Raw genomic sequence first — 23,029 nt, forward strand, 5'->3', positions numbered from 1 at the left:
CAGTAGATGGTGGTTTTTAGGGTGCATGTTTGGCTGTCTACATTCGTGTTTCCTTAGCTTTACAAGTGGTTATTTTTTGACAGGCAAGATTTCCTGGGTGTTCTCAAACATGTTTTTGTGGGCGGTAGTGGTATATACTGGCAATTTACTTCAATGACCAGCTTAATAAACACCTTTCAAGTTAAAAAAAAAAGGTGAACGTCAGTTAATGATGACTTTATTTGTCTCATTCTTCACGCAAAAGTTTACAATGATTAGGTTTCTGTCCCCGGTTCAAAGTCATAAAAATATAACAATTAAGTTGACGGCTACTTGATCCTTTAAGGTTATGAAGTAGAAAAAAGTTAGCAGCATCGGACTTGCAACCTTATCTGTTAAGAATAAAAAACATTGGAATGGTATGCAATATACAGCAAGGATGATGTTGAATATTGGAAGCGTGGGTGAATGACAATGCAAAGCACTTCCAAGCATTAATGCCATCCTTCACATTGCCATGAGCAATGCCAACAAATTAAAATGGGCTCAGGTTTAAATCCAGTGATGTCTCAAACTAGCCTTTTCTTTTGTTGTGCTTTAGTGCGTTAAACAAAAGGAACGTAACTTTTTAAGGCATTCCACGCCCACCTGATCTTCTAGGACATCAAGTTACCCAATATCACAGCACTTCCTAGGAAGAAAATTTGTTGTGTCTCAGTGAGTTAATTAAGTTATGGGGGGAAGTTCTTTGAGCTTCCCAAGGCAAGATATGATTGGGGCTAGATGGGTTTTTCAGACTTCTAATTCCTTTTAAATCGAGTCTTGATGGGACTCTCTTCACAACCTAGGACCAAGCAGCATGAGTGATGTTTTGCGGAATGAAAATGGGGACATTGTCAAAATGTTCATCTTCAAGAAGGACACCAAATTATCCAATATCACAGAGCACTTCACCACTCTCTAGTAAGGAAATTTGTGGTGTCGCAGTGAGTTAAGTAATGGAGGGAAGTTCTTGGAGCTTCCCAAGAATAGATATGATAGGGGCGTTTTTCAGACTTCTAAATCTTTTTAAATCGAATCTTGATGGGACTCTCTTCACAACCTGGGACCAACCAGCATAGGTGATGTTTTGGGGAATGTAAATGGGGACATCATCAAGATGTTTTAGGCCCCATTGGTAGTATGGAATTATGGTTTCAAAGGAAACAAAAGTTGGTGCTCTTATGGGCTCTGGCATCTTCAAATCACACCTTTTGGGTTCTCTTATGGTTTAATATAACTATTCTAATGTGATCACTAAGACAACCTAATTGAACCCTCACCCCCCCCAGTGATTAGCAAATTTTAATGGATGTCAAACTTTCTTACAAGCTCGCCAGACAAGTTGATGATGCTGAGTTTTGCATCAGTGCGGTGCTCATTCGTGTAACATGCCATTGTAGTGGCTTGTTATCTTGTTTTTCCAGGTTTTTTTCTTGTTTTGGGTTCATCTCCGCCCTTTCCTTTGTATTCTCTTCCATCCTTGTTAATTTTATCTTTATCTCTAAAAAAACATATTTGAAACAAGTGCAAACCTTGGTATGGGGCCAAAGTTGGTCGGGAGAAACATGCATCGTGCACCCCTCTCTACCTGCTTCCCACTCAACAACAAAGCGTGCCACTATTCCAGCAATTGAACCAAAACTAAACCATAAACTCATAAGGCCAACAGCTTCAATCCTAAATGACTTCCTCATCTGTTCAGACATTTTATCAGTCACCTCACCAACACCTTTGGTTCCAGACTGCAATTTATTGTCGGAATTGGCACATCCATCTTCTACCTTATCATCAACTCTTACACCAAGTAACTTCCGCATCCCCAGGGAAAATAAGCGTGCATTAGAAAGCCTTCGTAAATCTGCCACTAGTCTTTGAATACTATCAGCATCAACGGTCCTGTAACTTAGAGCGACGCCTTCCGGATCATAACGGATATGAGAATCTATATCAGATGTGTTAGCAATACGAACACCACTGCCCCACGGTGTACTTGTACTTTCCTTCTGAAGTTCCCACAAGTCCCTAAAATGCTGGTCATTTACTTTGACATCCCAATACATGCTTCCAGGTTTACCAAGACGCAAGCATATATGCTGCCATGAGTCGTCTCTAGCAAATGGTAGTCGGAACCATAAGTTTGATGATGGAGTACGTAGCCCCACTTCTTCAACATAAGGAATGTCAAGAGTGTCCATCTGGCTAGTTAGGCGAGCGTGCTTAATACAGAGTGAACAGTGCCTTACTACGTGAAGAAAGGCAGTGACATAAACACTTGAAGGTGCCAGCCCATGATTCGCCTCGGCTAAAATATTTCCATAGGTATAGCTCTCAGTTTTACATGGCACTACTGATGAACACCGGGATAGTGATGGAGATGGATGATAGTTGGTTGTTTCAGAGATTTTCCGTTTCTTTTGGAATCTGGCATTGGTTTCTATGCCTTGGACTGATGGAATCAGTTTAAGTATATCGGAAAGCGAACGCTTACGTGGATTTTGGTCATGTTTTGGAATAATGTCATAACCTGAAGTCTGACAAATCCCGGATTCTGGATTCTGACCTGAAAAGAGAGAATTATTCCAGTCAAAATTAATAACAGAACTCCAGAAATTACAAAAGAAGAAATATGATAGAAATTTAAAAGAATTTGCAACTTTTGAGCCTGGGTCTTACATACGGGAGTGGCAGTCCACAAGTTAGATCCAATGGTCCTGAGGGGCCCAACCGGGTGTCCGCTAGCTGAGCTTTTGAGCCCAGGTTTGGTGCTTGGGGCAGAGACTCGAGGGCCAGATGTTCGGAGTGGGGATAATAGTCGAGCTGACCGACTCCCAGAAACCATAGCAGCTGACTCTTTCGAAGATTCGTTAAGCAATCTTGCTTGATCATCATCCATAGCAGAAGGGCCAAACTCAGATGAATGTGGAGGAGATTTAAGAGAACTTAACTCCTGATCAGATTTCGAAGCTGATAGTTTCTGAATCGATGGGCTCCTAACTGGACTAGAAGAAGAGAAAGAATTGGCAGGCCCGGATTGGAGCAAGGCCTTCATATTGTTTGATGGATACAATGAACTATTTAAAGTGGCGCCACCAGAGGTAACTTTTGTGATATTATTTATCTGAGAAAGATGTAAACCTCCATCCCACTTAGGAGAAGTGATTCCAGATTTTATCCCTTGATGAATGTGAGAAAGAGGAGACATATTAAAGGATGTGTTAATATGGTTATGAGTAGGAAACGGAGGCAATGATGACCCTTTCTCAAACTCAAAAACTTCATCAACAAAAGATGAGAAGCTTGACTGTGGAGATCCGGCAATTTGCATAGAAGCTTCCAGGCCAAAATCAGAAAGAAGAGGGTGTTCTGAATTCTGATTAGTACCCTCGGCATTTGGTAAAAAAGAATGTAGCTTTTCCCAGTCAACTAGACTCAAATTTAATTCATCTTCAAGCATTTGCATCTGACCAATATCAATTTTATTGAAGCGTACTACTTGGCTGCTGTCACCAACTGAAAGGGACCGTCCAGATGCATCGGGCTGGGTCTCCAGCAGTTTAAAGAGTGGCTTAAAGTCTTTCTCAAGTTGCATCAACAAATAATAGGAGCTTCCACACCGGGGAAATCCCATTAACAACAAATCTGATCCATTCAAGATGATCTTTGGTATCTTCAAGGCGGCCAAACCCTGTTCATAAACCTGCAAAATCCAAACTCATGTTTGTTATAAACCATGTATATGACTCACCAAAGAAATTAAAACATGCATAGGATATGCTGTCAGATTTGGTATAAAAGCAGAAATAGCCATGGTTTTAAATTTCGACCGAAATCCCATATATCGGTCAAGAACGAAACCGAAACTGCCTGAATTTTTTTTACCGAATATCGGCTGAAATTTTGGTATTTTGGCCGAAATTTCGGTTTCGGATATGTCCAAAACCGAAACCAAAAATTTAAACCTTGGAAATAGCATGATATATGTAGATGAATACAAATAACAAGCATTTGTGCTTGGTATAACCACTACAATCTTTCCATTCGGAAAAAAATACAACAATCGTATTTAAGTGATGCGTCCAAAAACCATAGGACATGCCATTACAATTACGTTAAAATGGAAAGATTTCCTGTGAGGAAAGAAAGATATGCATGATTACAAGGTGTGAGTTAATAAAGATTAATTGTGTGCAATATTTATAAAATGAAAATTGAGAAACAAAGTTACAGGAAGTTGGAACCTAAGCAAATTTCAATCGGTCTTGGATTTGATAACTAGTCACTTCCACACCCATAAACAATGTTATGAAAATTGAAATCGAATCGTAAATCGTAATAGGGGTCGAATCGTATCGGATCATAAATCGTGAGATCTATTCAGATTTATTATAAATATATCAAAAAAATATAAACAAATCATAAGCAAATCGCAAAATAATAAAATAGCCAATTATTCATTTTTCATTCAAATTTATTAATTTAAATACAAACTACCATAATTAGTTATTCAATATCATAAATTCATAATATAAATGGTTTGAGAACAATTTGTCACATACTAATCATCTACTTCCAATCCAAAAACATACATATTCGATAATAATCTTAAAAATAATAAAAGACACAAGATCAAATCAATTCCCAAAGTCCCAAAAATCTAATGATAAATATCAATTATAAAAAACTTGTAAGTCGCGGACGCTGCCCTCATTATAGTCCTCTCACTCCTTGATATAAGTAATGCCCTCAAGCACATGTATTGGGGTTGACACGTTCAAACTGATTCAGTTGGTTCAAACTCCTCTTTCTCTATCTCACATGAATAAAACATGCGAAATTGCAAATTCATAAAACCTATAATTCTAGCATTAGTGAAGTCTTTTTTTTTTCACTTGCAATTCTTAGCTATATTAACCTTTCCTCTCTAACCAAAACAATCATACTAATTCTTATTCGCTTCCAATGGGGCTTCTTACATGCTTCATGTTGACTCTCAGTAATGCTTCCCACACATTTTCTCTTTACTTTCTTTAGATCTTTTCACTTCCTGCATTTTCTCTTTTCTAACCCCTCACTTCCAGCACCGTTTCCCACACTCCCTTCCTACTCTGGCAACTATGCTCCTAACGGTTCTCTTCACATAGTCTCCCACACCACCCGCGTCTCTCCCCACCCCTCTCCATCCCACCTCACTCTCTAACAATGTGAACGGGATGTTAGAGAGAGATTTTTTCTGGGCATGAGTGCTTTAGAGAGAGATGTAAAGGGCACACGATTGGGTGGGGGGGAGAGAGAAAGAGAGAACATTTCTCCTCACCTTTTAGGGCATGTGCTTGAGAAATAGAGAGACATGTAAAGGGGGACATGAGAGGAGGAGAGGTAAGGAAAGGAATTGTTTAAAGGGCCAAATGTTAAGAGAATTTTTACGAGAGAGAGAGAGAGAGAGAGGAATTGTTTAAAGGGACAAATGTTAAGAGAATTTTTACGAGAGGGAGAGAGAGAGAATTGGAAAGATTACTTAGAAGGAAAGAGATATGAAGTACATCTTTTAGGGTAAAGTGACTTGAAGGAATATTTTAGGGGGAGATGCTTTGCATGACGATTCTTAGAGACTGGTTGTGTGAATATAAAATATGTAACATAAAAAATTGGAGCAGTTAGTATGAAACAAATATAATATGGGAAAACTATTTCTGAGCTCAAGCTCCAAAACAGTGTTGGTCCACTTTTTTGGGGTGATACAAAGCATTCATTTGAAAGGCCCTTACATAGATAAGGTGTCCACAAAAAATTAGGTGGTTAGGATCATCCTAACCCTTCCATTTGTTGGAGGGGAAAATGGGCAGATTTGTGGAGAAAAAGTATCTGTCTATTTTGCCCTCCACTTTTGGATCGGTTAGGATGATCCTATGGACCTGATTTCTGGTACACACCCTATCTATGTAAGGGCCTTTCAAATGAATGCTTTGGATCACCCCAAAAATGTGGACCCACATGAGTTTTTGACACTCGAGCTCAGACAAGCTATCTGAGTTCGAGCTCAGAAACAATTTTCCCATATAATATAGGGGAGTGATAAATCGACTCCCCAAATTGATAAATCGACTCCCCATGTGTCTCTCTCTCCTCTAGGTTAGAGAGAGAAAGAGGAGAGAGATAGGCACATGGGGAGTCAATTTATCCATTTGGGGAGTCGATTTATCACTGCCCTATAATATATTATAATTTAATAATTTAAATTAATTCATCGATAAAATAAAATATAGATGAAAATAATAAAAAATAAATATAAATAAAAGAATTTTAAAAACATTGTTATTCAAATAAAAAATAATTTTAAAAAAATAAAACATTATTATGAGAAAATGACAAATAATAAACATAAGATACAAAATTGACAGGGAAAATATAAAAAGTACAAGAAGACATAAGATGTAATAGAAAAAATTATCAAAAATTTAAAATGATAAGAATAAACAAAAAAAAAAGAATATTTTTTATTAAATTTTTTAAAAATAAAAATTTGAAGAAAATTGGGACAAGATTAGAGGGAATTAAGAACTTAGACACAATTAATTTAGAGGATAAAAATTACAAAAAACATTTAAATTCAAAAAATCTAAATTTAAGTTTTTGGATTAAAAAAAATAAAAAAAGTTTAATTATAATAAAAGTGTGTGTGTGTGTGTGTGAGAAAACGGTTCCTACACATATGTGTAGAGAAGTTATCTACACACTAGCTTAAAATACAGTGGGGGCCACATTATTTGGGTGATCCAAACCATTCATTTTTAAGGCCCTCACATAGATAGGGTGTCCACAAAAAATCAGATCCATAGGATCATCCTAACCATTCGAATTGTGAAGGCAAAAAATGGACTAATTTGTGAAGGTTGACATTCATTTTACCTCCACAAATCGTAGGGTTGGGATGATCCTATGGATCTAATTTTTTGTAGACACCCTATCTATGTGAAGGCCTTTAAAATGGATGGCTTGGATCACCCAAACAATGTGGGCCCCCACTGAATTTTAAGCTAGTGTGTAGAGAACTCTCTACACATGTGTAGGAACCTTTCTCTCTCTCTCTCTCTCTCTCTCTCTCTCTCTCTATATATATATATATATATATATATATATATATATATATATATATATGTAAGCAATCAATTTATTTGCTTAGTATGTCTCTTTGTGCGTGTATATATAAGCATTCTATTTATTTTCATAGCAAGCCTCTTTGTTCGAGTACACATATCACAGCATGCCTTTTTACTGGTGTGTGCATGGATTTCAATTTCCAAAGGAAAAGACATTAAACAATCGAAATGTTTTCATTTCCATCCCCACCAAAATGCATGGCAGAACTCGATATGTGTGCCTTTTTATTAGTGTGTGCATGGATTTAAATTTCCAAGGAAAAAGACACTAAACAATTGAAATGTTTTCGTTTCTATCCGCACCGAAATGCATGGCAAAACTGAAATGCATACCGAAATCAAAACCTTGAGTGTATTAGCGGTATATTATCCAATGTCTTACATAATTATATTGATCTCAATTCTATGTGAAAAATGGTGTATGTACTACGCATAAATATTTATATGAATTACATGTAGAATTATTAGACATGCGTAATGACACATGTCACTAGGTATTCGATGAAGTTAAACAATTATGGTTTTTTTTTGGCTCATGTGATATTTTTTAGTGTGTATTTGTAATTATTCAATCTTTAAGGTCCTTCATTTGCATAGATTTCCATATGTTACGTGATTTTATATGATTTCCACTGAATTTTCCATTTGAAACCGGCATATTTTCATTTCTGTCGCGATTGAAACATCAACCGAAATCGAAGCTTGAAACCTTGTGCTGTGCGTGTGTGAAGTTTTACTGTACTTTTAAATCTGTATTTAAATGTTTAGAAGTTACCTACAAAGGTTTAGGCTTTCCCTTACTTTGATCAATTTATTATCGGTTTATGTATTTGACATTTTGTTTTTGTGAAGAACAATTGGATTGCATGTGTAGTTCAATTCTCTAGCAATTCTTCTACTTTTAGGGATGGCGAAACTCGAAATTAGAATCATTGTTTTAAATTTCCACCGAAAGTGACACAAAATGACCGAAATGTTTCCCTTTTGCATCCCATTGAAGAATATGCCTAAACCCAAGGGTACACCGAAACCAAAACAAAAACCAGAAATGTATTAGTGGTATACTATATTAGTATGTGTATACATAATTATCTTTAAATGAATTACATGTGAAATGCTGTGTATGTTTGTTTTTTAAATTGTTGAAAGGTTGTGTATGTATTATGTATAAATAGTAATATGAATTACATGTGAAATGTCATATGTATTGAATTATTAGACGTGCGCGAATAAATGAATTCGTAAGAGAGGACTACTTAAAAGACCTTTCTCCAACCATGGCACGGTGGAAACTAACCTATGCAAGCCTAGTTAAAGAAATTTCAAAAAGCTTTTGGTAGCTTGATCAAATATTTCCAGCTATTATTTGAAATGCCTTTTCGACCATAACCTTTCCTAACTAAATGCAATTTACTTTAGATGTACGTGCGTTTTGCAGATCCATACATTGTGTTGTGAAACTACAAGTCCTAGGCCCAATAGCTGATATTTTTGCCATTTTAACACAAGTTGAAACGGCAAATGACGAGTACATACCTTAAGACCCAAAAACCTTCCAATCGATGCAAATAAGTGCAAAATACTTTTGCTTCTCAAGCTTATAAATACTTCAGCTGCAGTCATGCTTCCCTGGTTAAATGCATCTTGACAATCCGAAAGTGCAGATGGAGGAAGGATATTTCTAGAAGCTTGGAGAAGGAAACGTCCACTCCTGCAAAAAAAAACCGTAAACAAATGGAGAAAATGAGTCATAAAACCCTGACAAGACAGAAATATAAAATCTCAGGAATACACCTCAAAACATAGAACTCCAACAGATCATAAAAAATACAGCGCAGTTAAGCAGATTTTCTTGAGAATTAACCACTCCTTTTGTGGAACAATTGCAGAGCTTCCTGATACTCAGACTGTGTCGGGATTATTATTCAGAGAGAAAAGTAATGCACTTTAGTTAACCCGCAATTTTGAGAATAAATTAACCCTCAACAGAGAAAATTACAGAACTATATACTCCTTATATTAAAATTAGAGAGAGAGAGAGAGAGGAGGAGGGGGCTGCCTGTAGCTTTTCGGGGTGCAACTCGGGTCGGGTTGGGTTGAGTTCGGTCGGGCTTGGGTTCAGGTTGAGTTTTCCCAACCCGGGTTGAGTTCGGGTCATGTTCGGGTTGAGAGCTCGGGCAACCCGACCCAAGTGAAACCCGACATTTTTAATCGTTTTTTTCCTACTAAGCTTAAAAACTCAGGTTGGGTCGGGTTGAACTCGGGTCAGGTCGGATCCGGTTCGGGTTGGAAAAAAGGGTTCCTCGGGTCGCGTCGGGGTGAACCTCGTCGGGTTGGAACTCGGGTCGGGTCGGATTCTGGTTGAACAAATGGTTCCTCAGGTCGGGCCTCAACCCAACCCAAGTTGCACCCCAGTAGCATTTGTTCCTTGTTGTAATATAGGCAGCACACACTTAATTTTGCTCTTTTTTCATTGGCTGTCACATTCCCTACAAGCTATCAACAGCCAATCCGAGAAGTCAAATATAAAGTGAGGGGCAGAGGGCTATGAATACCAAAACAAGGCAGTGCTAAGTCAAGATTGAGAAAAATGAAAAGGGAAAAAGGCCTTTCCTCCGACCATTCTATAGGTGGAGACTGGAGAGAAAGGATAAATATCATATGGCAAACACACCAACATCGCTTCTGTGTTTTCATAGTGATAAATTCTGGAGATTTTCACTAATTCTAGGATAATTACAATCAATCTAAAGGTGTGCTTATATAGAGCACTTACACAATAAACATGGAATGAAATCAAGTTAATTAAGGAAAGAGATAAAGGAAGAAATCCTAATCAAGGAAAGAGATAAATAGAAATCCTACTAAATCTAACATAGTTGCCAATCTAATCAAACTACCTATTCTACGGTTCTACCACACAGGCAATCCAACAGTGAATCTCAACTCAATCCAACGGTGAGATCCCCCATATTCTAACATGCCCCCTCAAATGTATGTGGATTGAAAAATCAACATACGTTTGATTACAATAAAAATTCTCCAATATGAAAATAGAATTCTTTGGTTTGAAGAGCACTGCTGAAGATTGATGATGAATACCCCTGATGTTGTTGCTGAATATCTACTAATTGCCGAAGAAGATGCCGCTTGTTGATGTGTCACGAAGAGGGCTTAAAAGCCAATAGATCATCGCCTCAATGGGGGCCATGGGGCTAGATGATACTCAAGCCTCGAAGGGCGAGTAGAAATGGGTCAATATGGACCAATGCCGGAATGGGCAAGAATGAGCCTTGATATGCAAGAACGGGCCACAATGGGCGAGAAATCATGGGTCAGCAAGTACCGATCCTCATGAAATTTGACTCTCTTAGGCACAAACCACAAAGAATCGAGGCCCCTCAACTGAGTAGAGTAATCAATTTCAGGCACGCACCTCAAAGAGGTACCTCAACTGAAATAGGACAAAGAAAAGGGATTGAAAAGAAAAAAAATAAAAGAAGCGACAACAAGCGGCTAAGATGATGATGAAAAATATCGGGTCAATGCGTGAAAAAGAGTGCATATATCATATATGGGGTCTTGAAAGAAAATTAGTGCATATAAATCCCCGAGGAAATATAAATAATGAAATCAAAGGGGTGTCCTTATCAATAAGGAGGGGTGATATTTTGGTAGGGACAAAAGAAAGTGTGCAGAGATGAAATGAGGGGTCTGTAGATGAAATTGTTGGTTTTTTTATTCATTCCTCCACTATCTCGATTTGTGTACCCCATAGGGAGTTGAAGCATGACAGGAAATATACCTTCTTCTTCTTCTTCTTCTCATTGTCTCCGTAGAACACTGGAGAGTTTCATTGGAACCGATTGCAAGAGCCAGGAGAAACCATAAAAAAAAGGGTAAATTAGTAGATTGACAGTGGCAATGGCAGGCGAGAGTCAGCGGCCAACGAAGATTTTCCCAACAAGAGGAGACCTTCTGGTGAAGCAAATTTGATTGGCCATTGTAGGGGGGGTTTTGAGCTCACCGAATCCGCCGTGGTAACTCTCATGGGACTGGTTTTGTGGCCAGAGAGAGGAAGAGAATAGAGAAGGCAGATGGGAGAAATCCCAATGAAGGTTGAAGATATGCAGCGATGGTGGTCCGGCGGACGGCTAGATTGGCCGTCCGCCCGGAGAATGGCATTACACGGGTAGTGGGCTTCCCTAGGTCAATCGAATCGATCGCTCTGATACCATGATAAATTCTGGAGATTTTCACTCATTCTTGGATAATTACAATCAATCTAAAGGTGTGCTTATATAGAGCACTTACACAATAAACATGGAATGAAATCAAGTTAATTAAGGAAAGAGATAAAGGAAGAAATCCTAACCAAGGAAAGAGATAAAGATAGAAATCCTACTAAATCTAACTTAGTTGCCAATCTAACCAAACTGCCTATTCTACCACACATGCAATCCAACAATGAATCTCAACCCAATCCAACGGTGAGATCCCTCATATTCTAACACATAGGTACAATAAATCCGTAATGAGATGGTGTGGAGATCCATTTCGAGACATCCTGTGGAGGATTGAAGCAACAAGGGTGTACTTGTATCACCACTGGTTGTAAGCCCATAAATTATTATTGCAAGATGTACGCTATTTTTTTTAAATTATGCTCTACCCAAAATATATGACCCCTGCATTAAATATATAAATTGGTATGAATATTCTTATCTTTCAGGAAATTTTAACAATCAACAATTTTCACTAGAAATTAGTGCCTGAATTTCCCAAGCAGGAATGCTGAACATTTTGTACACTATTACAGCCCACAATTTTATAGACATGGAAAGTTCATTATAGCCGACTCCAAGATGGAATACTGTCCCTTAGACAAAGCTAGGAAGCCACACACCTTTGAATGGAAAGCCCATCAGTTGTGGACCTGTGGTGCTTCCATGCAAGGTTTTAAATTTCGGTTTCAGTAGCCATGGAAACGGAAACGGAAACGTTTCGGTTTCAGTTGGAAATTTCAGTGGAAATCCTATAAAATCACGGAAACATATGGAAATATATGCAAATGATAGAATTTAAAGGTGAAACTTCAAACTTTTTTTTAAAAAAATAAAAAAAGGTGAAACTCATAAAATACTGGAATAAGTAAGAATACACACTTAGAAACCAACACATAAGCAAGAAAACCATCTATAATGGTTTAAAAACATCGAACATTTAGTGACTACATACCAAATTACACATGTAATTCATATGAATATTTATATATAATACACGCACCACATTTCGCATGCAATTCATATAAATATAATTATGTAATACATGCACCACATTTCGCATGCAATTCATATAAATATAATTATGTAATACATAGTGATATAGTATACTACTAGTACACTTACAATTTTGGTTTATGCATTTCGGTCGTTTCTGTGGGGATGGAAATAAGAGTTTTTATATGGTGGATGACCGTCAAGTGTAAAGGACGGAGAGAGAAAAAACCACCCACCTTTCATTTTTGTTCCAACATGAGCCCCCTTTTTTTGACTTTTTGTTGGATCAAAACTCAAGGCTGGGGTTTTTCAAAACTCAAGGGTGGGGTCTCTCTCTCTCTCTCTCTCTCTCTCTCTCTCTCTCTCTCTCTCTCTCTCTCTCCGCCCTTTACACTTAACGGTCGGCCATTTCCCTGGAAACAAAAACATTTAGGTCGTTTCATGTTGGTTTCAGTAGAATAGTGTACCTCATACAAAAACCATGAAGCCCCACACCATGATCAGCAAGTACATCTTACATCAATCATGGTGCTTCCATGATAACATGAGAAAGAAATATTTCTCAACCCCTAAGATGCATAGTGTACCTCATGCAAAATCCTGGAAGGTCCACACATGCACGCATTGGAGATGCGTTAATGGTTTGACACAAACTCAGTAAATGACATTGAGAAAGTCACACTCCATAGCACAGCCCTAGAAGTGAAATCCTGGAAGCATAGTAGACGAAGCCAAGAATCAGATTTAAAAGCATCTCCCTAGACTCCTTTGGTAGATTGGCGATATTGTTCCCGTCAATATCAAGCTTGGTGGCGGTTGAGCTTGCAAGAGGACCCTAAATATATCACGATACCTTTCATGGGATTGACACTCTCACCGGATGTGAAAACAATTGGCTGTAAGAAAAAGAAAAGACCCTAAAGTGAGCAAGGCACCTGAGATAGAGGCTGCACCCATCACCTCATTAATGATTAATCCCATAGATGGCACATTTCCACCAGCTAATAAAGATTATGGAATGGTCAGAAGATAACACTCCCTCTATAGCCTCAATATTGCAGCAAAGAAAGACTAGATTTCACAGTGCAATCAGTCTATCACTGTCAGTTGGTACTATAAGACACTAGCGAGACCATCACTCAATGACTGAAGACATGGCCACTGGCCAGATAGAGAAGAGAAAAAAATAGCATGTGATGTGCAAATGAACATGCTCCAAGTAGATGAAGCACATTAAAATTTGTAAAATAGCCATAAATATTTCAAGGATATATCATTTTAAAAAAAAAATACAACTCAACTCAACTAAGCCTTTGTCCCAAACTAGTTGGGGCCGACTAATGAATTCTTTAGAAAATTTTCATGAAGAAGGTAAAATGTTCTACCCGGCTCAAATTGACTAAGTCTAATCCTGACACTAGTTGGGTTCGTCTGCATGGATCATTTTCTTCCATTCTATCCTATCCAATGTTATGTTCTCTGTTATATTCCTAGCCCTCAAGTCTTTCTCACTGTTCCTACCCAAGTTGTTTTCGGTATGCCCCTACCTCTTTTTACTCCATCCAGTGTTCTAAAAAGCACTGGGCGGCTGACTGACCTCCCAGAGCCCAGGCGGCACCAAGGCGTTTTGAGGCGTTTTTCATTTTTTTAGATATTAATATATTTCCATAATATCTTGCATTTTTTAATATAAAATATAAATACTTGAATACATAACAATCTAAACCATTTTATGCATAAGCACTAAACATTAAATAATAACAAAAAGTCAAAAACATAATAAGAAATTAAGCATAAAGTACTTAATAATTTAAGTATTTAACAATACAACACAAATCCATGACCAAAAAAATATTAAAATCCAAGCACTTCTTCAGTCTTTATCAATCATTGTCCTCTCCCTCCAAGACCAAGATTTTATCTTCATCTGAGTCTTCAAACCCGCTCCGCCCAGGCCCACGCTAAGTGCCGCCTCATCACCTGGGCGGCCGCCTAATAACGCCCAAGCGGTGAGACCGCTTTTTTAAACGCCCAGAGCCTAGGCGGTGCGTTTTTTCTGCGCCCAACGCTTAGGCGGCCTGGGCGGCCGCCTTTTAGAACAGAGACTCCATCAACTTGGCATGAGTCACTTCTTCTCACTAGAGCATCCAAAGGCCTACGTTGGATATGCCCAAACCATCTTAAGCGGTGCTCTCTCATTTTCAAAAAAATAATTCAAGGATATATCAAATTATAGCAAGGACAGGGACAATATGGAAAAAGGGATACTACTAAGAAAGGGGATAATCTTAACTTTTCCTATACTTATTTATAGCTTTACCAGATGATAAAATCACAAGGAGAAAGTTTACATTTCCAAAACAATTTAAACTAAAAAAAAAATGAAGAAAACAAAAAACAAGTATAAAGTAGAAGAATGCATAGACAAAACTCAATTGCTTTTTGTTGGGTTGGGAGAAAAACCTGATGTTTATTCCAAGAGTAATATATGATGAACCATAGGCTCGCACGAGTAATACTTCATCGACCCCATACTCCACATTATTGGACTTGTTATCCTTCTGCAAGTCAAAATTGCATAACAAAATGAGAAGCTACTTAAAAGGTGCACTTCAATCACATATATCACAAACTCCTATATAACCGATCAGAAGGATGCATACCACACAGAGAGATATGTAATAAACAAATTAAACTTAGGTTTCTGAATTGATATCCCGTTTTGTAAGAATATATCGAACACATGTTCGTACAAATAAGTGCACAAAAAATAGTAAAAAAAATCAAAGAAGAAGTTCTACTAACAAGGCTTCCAGCAAACAAAAATAAAAAAAGAAGTTCTACAAACAAGGCTTCCGGCAAACAAATGCATGATCACAGAATTTCGATCAATGGTGCAAAACATGGAGTAACTACAATTCCAACAGCACTTCTACGCCTAAGCTATTACAGTCTATGTTGCATCAGTACGGGTACAACTTTCGGAATCCGGCAAGGATATCCTGTCGGATTCGGCAAACCTTAGAAAGAAAGACTTGTGGATTAGCCAAAACATTTTAATTGATTTTAAAATTTTAATTTATCTTACATAAAAAAAGGGTTATAGCAACTAATATGTTGCAAATTTAAATAGATAATGTAAATATAATATTTTATTTCCATATGAAAATAGATTGGGTGCCGACCCCAACTAGTTTGGGACAAAGGCTTAGTTGAGTTGAGTTTATGAAAATAGATTGGGTAAAACCCAAACCATGCGGTAATTGTAAAGTTGTGTGTGTGCGCGCGCGCACGTGTAACAATAATAAAAGACTAAACTTATGAATCAATTTATCTCTTTAACCAACCTTTCTCAAGTCTGAATCAGATTCATCTCCTTGACACTTGAGAACAACATCACCTGTAGCCTGAGAAATTTGACCGTTTCTGTTAAGTTCTCTTTGGACTTCAAGAAGACGAGTGTGCTTATTACATGCAATAGCTCTTAATAGCAATTTCTCAACATCGATACAACTCTGATCAAGCGAAAACTCTGCCTCCTTGCTAGTTAGTGGGTCAATGACAAATGAATTATGGAGACACTTGATCTGTAAATCTTGTCCTGGCTCAATTTTGATAAATGGCGATGATCCTGAATCAGACCCTCCGCTACTTTTCTCAAAATCCAACCAATATATAAGTTTCAAACCAGGAGTTTTTAGACCCGCAGAATCAGAATCCCCATCTTGTCCCAACTGCATGGAACTAGCACCTCCTTGTCCTAAACTGGCGTCAGATACAACCTCAAAGCGTATAGCATCTTTCCATCTGCCCTGTCGTAGCAGTTGAACTTGCCTTCTGACGGTGTCCATAATGAGAGCAACACAGAGCTCATGGAGAATTGAATATAAAATCATAAATGGATTCTCTGATGCAGCCATTCTGCGCTCTAGATCATCTCCAAGAGCATGCCTTCGCATTTCTTCAAGCTTCACAAGCCCATTCTTCTCACCCACAAGCAACTCCAAATGTAATATCCTCCACAATGATAGATGTCCCCGGTAACCCAGAGTAAGAAGAACCTTAAATTCCCCGTCCACACGAAGGAGTGCAGTACCATCAGACACTACGACTTCAGAAATTTCTTTAGGGAGTGTAACTTCAAGGAGTTTAGATCGTAAAAGGGTGTCCAACTTCTTTAAAGCTGGCCTTTGCTCCTCCTCAGTAAGTGGGCCCTGAATTCCCAGATCTTCTATACATTTTGGTAACCGCTGATAAGTTCCCGTGAGAAGAACTTCAATAGAAGATGGAACATCATAGACCGGTGCACGTGCTTGCTGGAGTCCCTCATGCATAAAGAAGAGTGAGTCAGCAGCTTGTGTGAAACATGTATCGTGGCTTGAAAGAGTAGCCGAGAGTTGCTGACAGTACTGAACCAATGGAACCTGCAGAAATTGTAGCACTAGAGTTATTACCAGGACATACAAAGAAAGGAACAATGCAAATATTAAAAAAATTTGAGATTTAATTTCTTATGCAATTGTCATGATTCCTGGGAAGAAAATGGGATGCCATAATGGAACTTAATACAACTCCTGATCATAGAGGTGGAGAGGGCATCCTTAAGAGAAATTGTGTAGCACCTTCAATGTTAGAACCTTTGCTGGAAAAAAGTATGATAGGAAACTTTAAACTTAAGTATTCCTTGTGATTCATCTCTGGATGCATGATAACTCACATGAACTTGTTTCATTCAGGAATATAGTATGGTAAAATGAATAGCATTCAGAACTCAAAATGACAAGGTTGCAAGGAGCTAAATGTGAATACAAATTGAAAGGCAATATAACCATGCTGTACCCACAATACAATAGCTTACTCCAACCAAATAAAAGTAGTATTCATACATTAACCACAAGTATCGAGACTAAAAGACATTGGTTTGATTGGAAAATCCCCATCAAAGAATGGAGTCAAATTTTAAACTGTAATAGGATAAGATTTCAATTCTAATCTTAAACTGTAACAGTATAAGAGTTGAATTCTATACTTACAATCTGATGCACATGGATTTCCTCCCAACTACCTGGCAATCTCGAGTTATATAGCATACCAAAGGATGACTATTATTCGAACTGCAATACATGAAAGCATGTGATATGACCAAGATACTGATTTAAGAATCAAAACCCTCTCGGCAACAACCATTGCCATGAATTTCATTTTGTTTTATCAGAAACGGGCAAAACGTTTCATACCACTAATAATACCGGTATATAAAGTAGGAACAAGAAGTACCGATCAGAAATTTGTTCTTACCGGTCTGTTTCATTCCGTTTTGTCCATTTCGATTTGTTTCAGACAAAACACCATGTTTTGTTTGAAATTGTATTAAAATTAAGTTTTTTTGGTTTTTTTTGCATTTTAGCCTTGTTTTTGGCTTGTTTTATAGCTATTCTAGGGCATTTTATGTCGTTTTTCCCCGTCAAACATATGGAAGAGTTAAAAACATATTCATTTCACACTACATCAAGAATTCTCATAATACCCCTAGAAAGCAAGACATTTGCACAATATTTTGCTCAAATTTTTCAATGCTTCTTTGATGCAGAGCTGGTCCCAGCCAAAGTGTACGGGTTTCATTTAGCTTAGTATAGTTGTGCATTTTCTGTCTTTACGTGTATAGGGTGATGTGGTGTGTGGCATCCATTGTAAATAAGGCCCCACATGAGGGCAAATGTCTTACAACTAGGTAAGTGTGTGCATCATTACGTATGTTGTAACATGTGAGGAGAGAGAGCACGTGAGAAGAGAGAGCTGGTCGTCCAAGTTGGTATCTAGGGGTGATGAATGAGAGTTGCCCACTTGCTGCCATGCCATCTCATGACAACTGTACACTTGCTGTCCAGGGAGGCACATCAGCACATTCCAGCTAGAATTGAGCTGGAATTTTCTAGAGCTTTCAGGATGCGGGCCAGGAGAAGATGGAAAGAATAAGAGAATAAAAGAAGGAAAAGAGGGAAGAAAGGAAATTGGGGGAGAAAAATCTGTAATTCAACAGCATTCCAAAAGCCTCCAAAAGTCTCCTACATCAGCCTATATATTGGTAACTGAAAAAGAAAACAAATTACACACCAAGAAATTCCAAAATGCCCAATATGCCCCTACTGGCCCCACGAGTGAGACCCCGCCTAGAGTATATCTGAAGCGGGTGCCTGAGATCCCCATCAATAGGTGTATGGCACAAAGAGTGTACAAGCCTTTGTGGATAAATTATAAATATATGTCTCGGAAGACAAATCTTAGAAATTATTTCTAGTGTCTGCAATAGTTTTTACTAGTCATGCCCTCTTTCTCTTTTTAATTAAATCTCACTTGTTCGAAAGAAGAAAAAAAATTGTCGTGTGAGTTGAAAATTAGAGTTCAAGATCCAATAAACATGTATTGTGATAATAAGGTGGCGATTAGCTCGCAAGTAATCCAATTTAGCATGACCAAACATAGCATGTGGAAGTGGATGTACTCAGTCGAGGAAAACTAGACAAATTTGGACACCTTATGTCAAGACAAACAAGCATCTCACTAATGTAGTAACAAAGGGTGATTGCAAAGCTCACCAGCATGAGATCCTATCCAAGTTGGGCATGATGGATATTTTCGCACTGACTTGTGGGGAGTGGCCATATCAAGGGCTTCATTAGTTATTTCATTATTTAAAATAGTTATTTATGTTGTTAGATACCCTATCACACTTGTCAAGATTGTTTTGTTTCGTCCGGAACAGACAAAATGTACCGGTCGAAAACAATATGTAACACAGGAATGACAAGTACTGGTTAAAATTTCATTATGTACCGGTCCGTTTTGTTCTATTTCATCCATTTCAGATGAAACAAGGTGTAACAAGGCGAACCACCAACGTTTCGTCTGAATTTAATATTATTATTATTTTTTAAAATTCCAAATTAAGTTTTTTCCATGTCTGCAGCCTTATTTTCGGCTCTTTTATAGTTGTACTAAGGCATTTTTATGTCTTTTTACCCCCTCATACATATGGGAGTTAAAAACATATGCAATGCTCACTAAATACAGAATTTTGAAAATACCTTTAGAGAAGTAATCTGAAAATAAATTTTCCTTACATGGCATTGCCCCATATACCCCCAACGAGGGTCAGTGCAGTGCACATTAGTCCGACCGAGTAATAAATCAATGTCAGCACAACATTTTTCTGAATTTTCTGTGTTTATTCTACTTCAATGCATTATACACAAGACATCTCCACAACATTTTTCTCAATTTTTATGTGATTCTTCTAAGTTAAGGCATTATACACTAAAAGGAAGAGTCTTTGCCTACGTCAAAGTGGTGCATTCGAAAGAGGTACGATATTTAGGTTTTCTTTTTCTTTTTAAGCTACATTGTGTTGTAGTTTTATTTTTATTTTTAATATATACTTTGAATTTGGTACGATAAATGGTTAGCTTTATTGATGTTTTGCATTAAATTTGATATCAATTAGTCCCATCAAGACCAAACATCATGCCTAATATAGATGTTTTAATTGTAAAATGTATCTTCTTGTCAAATTTGGTTGATAAAATGGTTTATTATATTTTTTTAGTTGTTAACTTTTGTTAAAAAGAAAATCCTCCAATGGTAGCCTCTTTTCCAAACCGAACAGCAAAACAGATGAAATAGTGAAATCCCATGTCCCACTGACCAAAATGAAACATCGAACGAAACATTACTGACAACTATGCTATTGCATGACTTATTAGCGTTATATTATGTAGGGGTTGGGTCTGTAGCTCAATGGTTGAGGCTTTGTATCTCAACCTTGAGGCCACAGGTTTGATCCTAGCTTACCTACCAAAAAAAGTGATATATGATGTAGAAAGGGCCTATCACCCAAACGAGTATCACTTTCTCCATCTCTTTTTCTTCTTCTCTTCTTCTTCACTTTTCCCCTATATCATAAATGTTAACTTCAACTCGTTTCGCTTGTTTTTAGTTGATAAGCTCTTCCCTATTGAAATATGGATGTGGTTTAACGTTTTTAGGAGTTGGATTGAAGAACTACACTTCAAGTTGCATGTACATAGCGAACGATAGGTCTGATTTGGAAATTCCAGTCCCACACTATGCACTAGTGTACTAGTAAGCTCTGCTTGGGTGCACTAGTCATATAGCATGTGAGGGACATGATTTACTCAACCTAACACAATAAGTAGCCACTAAGGGAAAGCTTGCAGAGATGGGTTTGATTTGAATCGTTTAGATGGAGATGCATCGAACTTATCTCTGAAGTGCAGATAAAGTTAAGATTCCTAGAGCTCTCATGCTGCTGATCCTAATGATATTATAGGGATGTTAGGATGATTATCCTAATATGAATAGGCCAGAGTTTTGGCTATGATCAACCATTCAATGTATCAATGGTTTTCACTTGATGGTGACTTATGTAGTCATTCATAGAGATATAGCTCTACAATTATGAGGCAAGTTTGAGGAAGAACAGCCATTCAAAAAAACGTTTGAGGAAGAACGGATCAGAAGGGAAATTTGGCAGAAAAGATTAGTACTGTTGGGGTGGAGGATATGTGCAAGGGGATGTAGGATAATACAGAGAAGAAGGTAGGAATCCAGGGAACTTGTCTTTGGCATTTGTAGAGGAGGATTGGAGCGTGAGAAATAAGAAAATAGAATACCTGCAGAAATGGAATCGTGATGGAATACCAAATGTTCTTCCTTTCTATGACATATGCAGACTTGCACATAGACAAGTCTGCATTGTCAGTGATTTGAATCCTGAGAAAATAGAACTGCCCCTTCCAAGTGTCCATTAACACTATTGCTCCAACACAAAGGACCGAAACAACCCGCATCTCCAACAAAGAACAGTGGAGAAATTTTGTGACTGATATGGAAGCAGGCATCGGAAAAATACCCACCTTTGTCACAGTTTTCATGATCTTAACTAATTTGAATCCTGAGAAAATAGAACTGCCACTTCCAATAGTCCATCACCACTCTTGCTCCAAAACAATCAGCATCTCAAACAAGAAAAAATGGAGAAATTTTATGACTGATATGGACGTGGGCATCGGAAAAATAAAACAAAATACCCACCTTCTTCACCGTTTTGTTGATCTTAATTGGGCACTAAAAAGAGTTTTTTCATTCCACTAACAGTGACAAGAGAATAGAACGCCTCCATACTAATCATTAGGGGCCGTTTGGATACGCGGATTTTAGTATCCGGGATTTCTTCAAAATTGTAGATAAGAGACAAGATAAGAAGCGTACCAGCCTTCGTTTTTTGACTTGTCGCCCTTCTTTCTGTCAGCAAGAGAGTAGCAGATCATCCCATTTTCCAGGTTTTAGAAATCTCAGAATGCAGGAGAGGTTTCTAAAACCTGGATTTCTCACTTAAAATCCAAGAAACGCTGTCAGGACAGCATACAGCAGCTTGATCATGAACCCTCCTTTACACTGTTTTCAAACTAAAAACCTGGATTCTAAAATCCGCATATCCAAACGGCCCCTAAGTCTTTCACTTTTCAAGTTCCCTTCTTATCAGATATACCCAACTTCTTCTTCAGTGAATATTTTTTATCACCAGCTTATTACCATTGAAATTTATAACGATATCCATGAAAGGCATCTAGTGCTCACACTATTTCAGGACCCATTTCAAAATAAAACCTTCTAAAATCCACATTACAATGTCTAGGGTTTTCGTCAAAAAAAATCAAGGTTTAAGCATTCGGATAAAACGTGCAAAACATAGCAAAAATTGAATAATCTAGGTTTATATTATTTCTACCAATCTATGTTTCACCAAAACAAAAAGAATCACATAAAAATAAAGGATAAAAACACAATAAAACGCACATGTTTACACCACTTGGCAAGAACATGAAGGCGTAACATTCTCTGGCGTGTCTTGAGTATATATTTAAGGAGGCTGATCTTCTTCTCAGAGTCCGATTGTTCGCCAGATTTCGATTTCTCCACCAATTCCTTTAGCGAAAGGAACGATTCTTCTGCGACTCGACGTACCACCGTCGAGAATTCCACTGTTTGTTGCCCTAGTTCCGCCATTTTTTATCTTTTCCCCTCTCTCTCGCACTCTCTCTGTAACCTTCAAGGCAAGATCTATAGGTTTCTTGTCATTTAGGGTTAGGGTTTTCGTGGGAAAGAGAGATTGAGGAGATTTTAGGGTTTGGGGGGTTCGAATTAGTATTCAGAGGAGAAAAGGGAAATCGTCTCCTTTTATTTTCATGACAAGAAGTGTTGAATCAGACACGAAAATTTACAGCCTGATGGGAATTTATAGAGAGAACCCCAATTTTGGATTTTGGTCTCTCATTTTGACTATTCGTGGGGAAGGGGCTTGCTTTTTTTAACGTCACGGTGTGCATATTTACTCCTACTCCTTTGATACATTCGCACCCACTATATGATAATTCGCTTCTCTTAAACGTGAATTGACGTTTAAAAGGGTTAACATGGCCTCCTTTACGGGGTTGCGAAATATTCTAAAGGGGGTGAGAATTTATCATCACCTTTCCAGATTCCATACGATCT

At 37.8% G+C, this 23,029-nt stretch overlaps 1 protein-coding gene across 1 annotated transcript in view; it reads right to left on the reverse strand.

Moving 5' to 3' along the window:
- SWP (RNA polymerase II transcription mediator) overlaps window positions 1-22,821 on the reverse strand; it is a 36,723-nt gene extending 13,902 nt beyond the window's left edge. The window contains exons 1-6 of the mRNA XM_077391941.1: window positions 22,334-22,821; window positions 15,805-16,881; window positions 14,921-15,018; window positions 8,715-8,889; window positions 2,695-3,718; window positions 1,554-2,581 (exon numbers count right to left, since the gene is read on the reverse strand). Of these exons, the coding sequence (XP_077248056.1) occupies window positions 1,554-2,581; window positions 2,695-3,718; window positions 8,715-8,889; window positions 14,921-15,018; window positions 15,805-16,881; window positions 22,334-22,543 (3,612 nt within the window). The 5' untranslated portion in view covers window positions 22,544-22,821. The remainder of the gene's footprint in view (window positions 1-1,553; window positions 2,582-2,694; window positions 3,719-8,714; window positions 8,890-14,920; window positions 15,019-15,804; window positions 16,882-22,333) is intronic.
- Window positions 22,822-23,029: the final 208 nt, after the last annotated feature.

The sequence above is a fragment of the Tasmannia lanceolata genome, unplaced genomic scaffold, assembly GCF_043159265.1.
Source record: "Tasmannia lanceolata isolate RefF3 unplaced genomic scaffold, GAP_Taslan_0.1 ptg000012l, whole genome shotgun sequence".
NCBI classification, from domain to species: Eukaryota; Viridiplantae; Streptophyta; class Magnoliopsida; order Canellales; family Winteraceae; genus Tasmannia; species Tasmannia lanceolata.